General features: G+C 34.1%; 1 protein-coding gene across 1 annotated transcript; it reads right to left on the minus strand.

The window, feature by feature from the left end:
- Positions 1–289: 289 nt before the first annotated feature.
- Positions 290–6857, minus strand: LOC120349209 (zinc finger protein-like 1). Its single transcript, XM_039419174.1, has 4 exons — positions 6666–6857; positions 5728–5875; positions 5167–5305; positions 290–957 (listed from the first exon to the last, which is right to left on the minus strand). Exons 1-4 carry the CDS (start codon positions 6840–6842, stop codon positions 762–764), a joined length of 660 nt encoding a protein of 219 aa, XP_039275108.1. The 5' UTR covers positions 6843–6857; the 3' UTR covers positions 290–761.
- Positions 6858–8324: the final 1467 nt, after the last annotated feature.

Genomic DNA, 8324 nt, shown 5'->3' on the forward strand with positions numbered 1-8324 from the left:
TGAAGACGCTTTTGAATCAAGATAAAGTCGTTTGCACATGATTGCGAATCATCGCTGTCAAACGGACGGCAACGGGAGCGGACGTTTTCAAGTCGTTGTTAAATGGTAACAATATTGATAGTCGTACCGGTGTGTGCAAGAAAAGACCACGCTCATTGAAATATATTTTGACCAATAGCAGGTTATATAAGTGATTTTTTTTTGACAAAATCCCAGTTTTTCATTAATAAGTTTCTTCCCTTACAGTTTTCAAAAGAAAATAGTTGACACTAAGACTGGAGACGATAAATCAAGGGCTATAACTATATTATTCACAAGTTCTTTATAATGTCATACAGATTCAAATGTACAATAGTTGAAATGAGAATAAGTGAATACTTATACGACCATTGCATAGAAATATTCATTGCAAATATCTAAACAATTGATAAGGACGTTTTACAATGAGTGGTTATTATATTAATCATCGAATACTGATAATGTACATTGGATAACATAAATATTCAGTTATGATTAGGATTACCATAATGAAACACATCAGCAGTATATATACAAGTATTGTGTGTTTTCCATTCTAGAGAATTAGCAATATCGAATTTATAGAATTATCGATAGTCTGCCATGAACAATTGTTTATAGTTGTCAAATGAGCAAAGTCAAAGTTCGAATAATTCGATAACGATCTAGAAAGAATTGATTATTCAATGAAAGTGAAACACAATTAGAAGTATTTACAGAATGAAAGTGGAATGCACGAAGAATCATTCGTCACTAAACTTGACCATAGGGTTGTTTTCTGGCAGGAAAGATGGATCATTGGCAGTTACAATGCTCCCCAGTTTTGAAAACACCACGATGAGAGCACACAAGAGAAGGAAAGCCAGAATAGCAGCCATGATGTATCTACGATAGAGGTGGCCTGGCTTGTAGCCGGGTACTCTCTGACTTGAGACCGATCTGCAAAAAAAGGATAATCTTACTGGCATTTATACAAATACAACCAATTTAATGATGTGAAATTGTGAAAGAACTCCATTAATGTGAATAATTGATAATAATGATGTTTAATTGAATAATCAAATAATACTTTTAATACTCTGCGCTCAGTTTTTTTCAAACCTTGCATGGACTTCCCGTTTTATACTACTTGTGGTATTTCATTTTACTTTCCTTGCCCTATTACCATAGGTAAGGAAAGTATTGCTTTCCGAAAAAAATAAGGTACCCCAATTCTATACGTTTCAAGGTCCCCTGAGTCCAAAAAAGTGTGTGTGTGTGTGTGTGGTGTGTGTGTGTGTGTGTGTGTTGTGTGTGTGTGTGTGTGTGTGTGTGTGTGTTGTGTGTGTGTGTGTGTGTGTGTGTGTGTGCGTCTGTGTATACGATATCTGATCTCCCAATCAACGGAATGACTTGAAATTTGGAACTTAAGGTCCTTTCACTATAAGTATCCGACACGAACACGATTCAAGATGGCGGCTAAAATGGCGAAAATGTTGTCAAAAACAGGTTTTTCGCGATTTTCTCGAAACGGCTCTAACGATTTGATCAAATTTATATCTAAAATAGTCATTGATGAGCTCTATGCCACAAGTCCCATATTTGTAAAAATTCCAGGAGCTTTACCCCATCCATGCAAGTTTGATTTTAGATTCCCAGTTATCAGTCTTCAGATACAATTTGAACAAAACATTTCAAGTGGAAAGGATTGAGCATGAAAATCTCTACAATTAATGTTTTGTAACATTTTCACCTAAAATGGAAATAAGCTCGAAATTCGAGAAATGTGATTATTCGATTGCAAACTGTTGGCAACTTCTGATTCTATTCAATCATTCACTATGAAGAGATAGCAGACCTCGTGTGTCTCCAGCGTTATAGTCCTGTCACCAGCTGGCTCAGATCTTAGAATGACTTTAGATGCGCGTGAACACTAGCGTCAGGTGATCAATTTTCATCATAATGGCAAGGAAAGTTGTGTGAGTGCGCCACACCAGATTTTTTCATTTGATATCGTATTTTACTTTTTTTATAAACATTGTCATTGTAATTATGTTTCTAGGAAAAGTACAAAATACAATAAAGATTTGATTTGACTTTTAATTTACTCTGAAATTTACTTCCAAATTTTAATATTATTCCTTTAGAAAAATTCAAGGTTTCAACAGCCCATAGAAAAATCGTCCATGAAACGTTTCGATGGAACAAACAAAGTTTTATAATAATGCACTAAAGCGAAAAGAAAGTCATTGAATGCTTGAAAAAATTCAAAGAACACTACAAACTATAAGATTGATATAAACGATATGGAATTACATGTGCGCTATTTTTACGAATTATGGACAAAATGTATCCCTGAATCGAAAGCTTATTATATTTCAATTTATCTATTCAAATATTTATAAAGAGAATAAGCACATAATCATAGAATGCTTGGAAACGGAAAACCAGGCTTACGCCCGGTTTCACAACCTTGATCAAATATAGCCTAGCCATGATCAGTCAGTGGTCGCCAAACAGTCGATCGCGAGCTACCGGTAGCTCGTTGGGTAGTTTATAATAGCTCACAGAAATGCTCGTGCAAAAGAATGTCGTCCAGTTGAATATAAACACTTTCCCAGTCTGAAGAAAATCGATGAGAAGAAAAATCCTCCACAGCACCGCAGCAATAACCAATAACACGTTACAATTCTTTCAGACTTGAGAAAACAGTTTGATCAACGATTTCAAGATTTTAAAAGTATATCAAATATGGTACAATTCATCAAATCTCTTTTATAGAGATCTATGCAGAATATTTTGCTGCTTGTGTTGTACAACATTTTGGAGATCAGGCTTTAGTTGAAATGGAATTTGTGGATTTTCAAAATGAACTGTCTCTCAGATCACTTTCTAAAACTGGAAATATTTGGCCTCAAGTCCCCAAATAAAAATATCCAAATATTATTCAAGTTGCATTGAGGTTAAAAGCTATGTTCAGCTCTACTTACTTGTGTGAAGCATCTTTTTCAAGTACGAAATTCATGAAAAATCTATATATGAACAGACTGACTGATGAACATTTGGACAACTGCATCAGAATGGCGGCTACAACATACACTCCAAACATCAAGAAAATACTTGATGACCAAAAAGAGTTCGTTCCACTGCTCTCATTGAAATGTACATTTCAACTTTTGTTATACTTTTTGCTAATAGTGGATTTCAGCACTAGAAATGTACTTTATAGGCAATAAAAGATACTTTCTTTAGTCTAATATTCATTGGTAGCTCATAAGCCACAAATGGCGACCACGTGCTCTCCTAAAATTAAAAAATTGTAGAGTTTGGTGTAGGCGGAGCTATAGGGCGAAGGTGATGAGGGGTGGAAAATCGTGGTTCTAGTATATAAACAAGGCAGACCATGTCTTGCGAGTTTAGTTGCGTTTAGTCTCTCTTAGTCTCTTGGATTTTGGACAGTGTTCAGTGTAGGAATGAGTTTTTGGTTTCAGACTTCAATTATATGACTGAACCAGGTAAAGATTATATTTAGAATTTTCAATTTTCTGAATCTCAAATCCACACCACCCCACCCTAAAAAGCCCAATAAGTCTATTGAATTTTATAGCATCATAGTAAAGAGCAAACTTAATTATTACTTCTTTTTAAATTCATATCTATAGACACAGTCTTGATTATTTATTGAAGCTTATATTTGAAATTTTCTTGTAAGCACAAATAATAGTTTTTTAAAGCAAGGCTCCCCTAATCACAATCATTCTTTAAAATTCATTAATTCTTTTATTTTTGACTGTAATCGTATTTTTAACTAGTGGTATTCAATATTTTGATTTTATATGTCACTCTTCAACTAATCTGATAAATAGGAACTGTTTGTTAAATTTTACTGTATAAAATTAAACTTGAACTGAAGTACTTTCAAAAACTCAATCATCTTGTATATTTTGAATCATTACTATACTTAAATCAATTTTATAAATTCACTTCAATTTAAAGTTTATTAATAAATTTATAATTAACCTTTGTTTTTCCTTTAACTTTATACATTCCCTTACACACGACCCTGATCTATCTCTTTTCATCTTTTTCTTCTATACTATTATTAGTTCAGTGAGTGAAATAAGTATCCACACAGTGAGTGAAGTTATAGTACAGTGTATTTTATCAATTCATAGTAATTGATTGGCGCCGGGCAAAACTCCGTATAGAGTGAGGGAGTTTGAAACCCACTCTAAACAAAAAACCGACAGTGGGAAAGAGTTCACTCACTAGAAGTTTTATAAATGCTATTCTAGGTCACAGGCTCATAAGTTTGGCGACCATTAAGTTAGACCAGCCAAAATTTGTCTGTTCGTTCAAACATACAACTGTTCCACCAACCTCGGGATTGGTCAAATTCCGTCGGTCAAATCTGAACATGATCAATTCTCGTAGCTGTACTTTTCTGAAAGTTGGATAAAAGGTTAGCTGGCTTGCCATTGGTTACATATGATTTTGATATTTGCTCAAGTAATTCTAACCTACTAAAATCACTTATTTAGACTCCGATAGATCTTGTTTGGTGTTGTGTAATCAACCCAAATGGATAAAGTTAAAAAAAATCGTTGAGTAAATTTCAAACCCGAAGAAAAGCAAGCGTTGATTGTAATAATATATAAATATTGTGATATGTGTGAATATAGTGGAAAATAATCCACTTGGAAAACCGTATTTTCATATGATCAACTGTGATAATAGAACTATTACCGTGTAATACTGGCTTTATCAAATTGAATTGATTATGCAATGCACATTATTATCTGTCACAGTCGTTTTGTACTGTAAAGAATGTCAAGTTGATGACCTGACAATGCAAAAAACCGTTTGCTTCAAGTTAATAGTGTGTACCAGTAATGCCTATGTAACAACATCATCATCAGCTTAGTCCAATTAGGGAATTAGGCGCTATTTCTTTCCTTACTATCTCCAGTAAATTGGGCTGATAATAGCCTAATGAAAAAATTCCAGTCATTGAAATGATAAAATATGCACAGACGTTTTGTATAGTCACATATCTATAAAAATCTATAATAATATTTCAAATATGAATTGAATACTCTCATACATAGAGATTTATTTACAAATCACAATTACTGATCAGGTAAATCACTGAATAAATGGAATACTCACTTCAACCATCTGAAAATCCATTCACTAGCTGATCGGCGCTTGTATTTGTTCTCATCATGGTCTGGGTAGTGGAGAACATCGCTGCCAATCAGCGGAGCACTCTCATCAACATTCTGGTGGGTTCTCCTCGGGACGTGACCTACATCATTTCAATTAGAAATTAATCAATTTCAACATAGTGATCTTAAACATAATCAAAAAGCAGAGTCAATTTAAATAATTTGTATTTAAACACATAAAAATAATAAAATCCACTTCAATGCAAGTCCGAATTTGTTAGAAAAGCCTTCTCTGATTGGTTCTCTGGGCATTTAATCATGGTTTAAATTTAACAGGCTTTTGTGCATATAGAAACCAATAGGATCGAGGCCCTCTGTGTGGTCAGGCCCTGATATGGAGATGATTCATTACAATAATATGATATGTTTGATAATAGGCCTACATTAATTTCAGTATAGGAAAGTTCAACAACATCTCTCATTCTGATTTTTTTTTGAAGTTTATATTAAATGTAGGCTTAGATAATTGTGACGGTGAAATTCGCGAATCTGTTTATCGTACCGAAAGTTTCAGATGGTCCGAATGGAAGTATGGGGTCCTCTACGTGCACAACTGCATCGTTGCTCATCCCATTTTCTATGCACATAGGTTTCGGCGGCTCAGTTGAATTTCCTTCAGTTACTGGGCGAACTTCAATTTCTTCACTCAGCTGAAAAATAAAAACTAGTTTAGAAATGTAAAACAAGAGATGAAATGAATAAAATTTATTTTTGGGAATCGGAATAATAACAATATTATCACTCAAAATTGTCAATAAATCGCTTGAATTATCTGGAGCATGGAGTGAATTGTGATATAGCAAGCGACTCTGCACACTAAATGCATGATTAATTTTGTTATAACTAATTGAAAATTACAGTACACAAGCCAAACATTATACACAACATACTAATCTATTTCCGCATAAATTTACAATGAACGGTAATCGGACAACCTCACTTGGTCTAACTAGGTACCCCATCTATCGAAATCAATGATAATGTTAGAAGTAAATAAATAAATAACTAATGATGCCATGAACATTGCAAGTCAGGTTCTGTGTGAATAAAACTGTCTAGTAGAAAATAAAAGATTGTGTTTTTTATTTCATTTTGGAACAATAAACACATATCTGATAACAAAAGTCAATCTAACGTGATTGAAATGAGATACAGATAATTTACATCATAGTGGTCATAAAGAACGTGTTGTTCAAGGCAAAAATGAATAATTGTTCTACTTGTTGAAGCACTGAAATATTCAGGGAGCATGTTTTCGATGAAAGTTATAACAAGCAAAATTGTTAAATGACATCAGACGCTTTGAAATTTACAGGTCTGAGAGCAGACCTGAACTCCCATGTCATTTACAGTATGAAGATGGTAACTTCAATATAGCTTTTTCAACATAATTGTTGTTGATCAAATGTTGAAGTTGAGTGATGGGATAGGCCTACTGACCAGTGGCAGTCCAAGGCCGACACGAGCCCAGTTGACGCCGGCCAGCCTCTCCCTGAGGATGTCGGCGACAGGCGACACCAGATTGAGAGGCGGGAAGATGGGAAGTCGCACTGCGGACATTTGTAGCCGGCCGGAGCCGTCGTTTGCGGCAGAGCTCTGGCTGCTGTATCCAGGCATTTCCAGTGTACTATGTCTGAACAAATAATTCATTTCCTACAATAATTATGTCCACAAACAATCTACAACAATTGCAAATTTTATTTTATTTATTGTATAAAATACTATAATCTTAATATAATTATGACATTAGAGGAAAAACTAGGCTAAGCCAGTACTATTTCTCTCCAAAATTTTGGTAAAATGTTAATGTTGTCCAAAGTAAAGGTTATGTAATCACACACATTGATTTAATTTTTAAATACTGTAATAATCAGATAATACTTTATCGAATTCAATGAAATAAAATTTATTTCCAAAAGAAAATTAGTTATGAACAAATTGAATAAATTAATACATCATACAAAACTGTACTGCAAATTAAACTTTCTTCTGTGCTGCCAACAAAAGAGAAACCTTGATTGTTGGCAGATTTAATAGGGACTTTAGAAAGAATTACATAGGGTCTTTCAGTAAAACGGTATGACTTAAATACGTGATTAATTTAAAAAAAAAATCAATTCAATTGTAATAAACATGGAGTACAGAGATTGCCATTTACACTGTACAATCAGTGACATTTTTTCCAATATAACATCTGCTAAATGTCCTGGAGCCTATGTCTCAAGTTTCTCTTGTCATTTTGCAATATTGACTAGTATTCCATCAACTTCATACCAAACTCCCTTTTTTGGGTTGGAATAGTTCTTATACAAGAGTTCAGGATCGAGCAGTGTGGCTTGTGGCTCGTAAACAACATTGCAATGTCGCATACACAAGTTGGCCTAATGAAGGCCAATGACGACGAGCTCCAGTGAGTGGATGGGTGGTGGGTGGTTTACCAAATGTGGACTAGGCATTATGAGGCTGGGTCGGCTTACTCGGCCAACATGTGGACTAGGCATAACACTACAACAGTTGCCATGATTGCTGTAAATTCCAGGAGGTAGCATTTCCAAATTAAGGGATAAATCAATTCCCTCCCGGCCGCACCACAGATTTGACAACCTCCAACCTTATTCTATGAGACAACTTGAAAATGTATTAAATTTAGTAAAGTGAAATCATAACCCTATTTTGGACTTTTAAAATGTTATCTTAAGGGGAGTTAAACATGAAATTTTTGAAAAAATATCAATTTTTTGTTTTTGAGTTCATATGATAGTTTGAAATTCCCGCTTTTCAATGATACCTGGATCACATCTCTATGACGATGGGAAGTATTTTTAATATTTTTTTAAAAAAACTATTACATGCGTCAAAATATGCTCTTATAAGTTTGAGTAGGTATTCATGGCAGCAGGACATTCTCCGGAATAAATTTCTTCAATGATTTGTAATTTATTATTGAAAGTACATAATATGATTCACTCTTTTCAAGCTTGTGATGTTGGTACTGTATTCTTTTCGTAGACAAACCAGCTGGTTTGGGATTTTGGTTATGTTTGTGTTGTGAAAATGTGAAATTATTGCATATTGTAGTGTTTGCAAAATTTTATTCTG

Source organism: Nilaparvata lugens, unplaced genomic scaffold (genome assembly GCF_014356525.2).
Source record: "Nilaparvata lugens isolate BPH unplaced genomic scaffold, ASM1435652v1 scaffold8731, whole genome shotgun sequence".
Taxonomy (NCBI): Eukaryota; Metazoa; Arthropoda; class Insecta; order Hemiptera; family Delphacidae; genus Nilaparvata; species Nilaparvata lugens.

Bases quoted from the DNA above. Each gene is read 5' to 3' on its own strand.
- LOC120349209 (XM_039419174.1), bottom strand. From the start codon at position 6,842: ATGCCTGGATACAGCAGCCAGAGCTCTGCCGCAAACGACGGCTCCGGC. The intron at 5,876-6,665 runs GTCAGTAGGCCT...TTTATTTTTCAG, and splicing joins TCGGCCTTGGACTGCCACTG to CTGAGTGAAGAAATTGAAGT. The intron at 958-5,166 runs GTGAGTATTCCA...CTTTTTTTGCAG, and splicing joins TGGATTTTCAGATGGTTGAA to ATCGGTCTCAAGTCAGAGAG.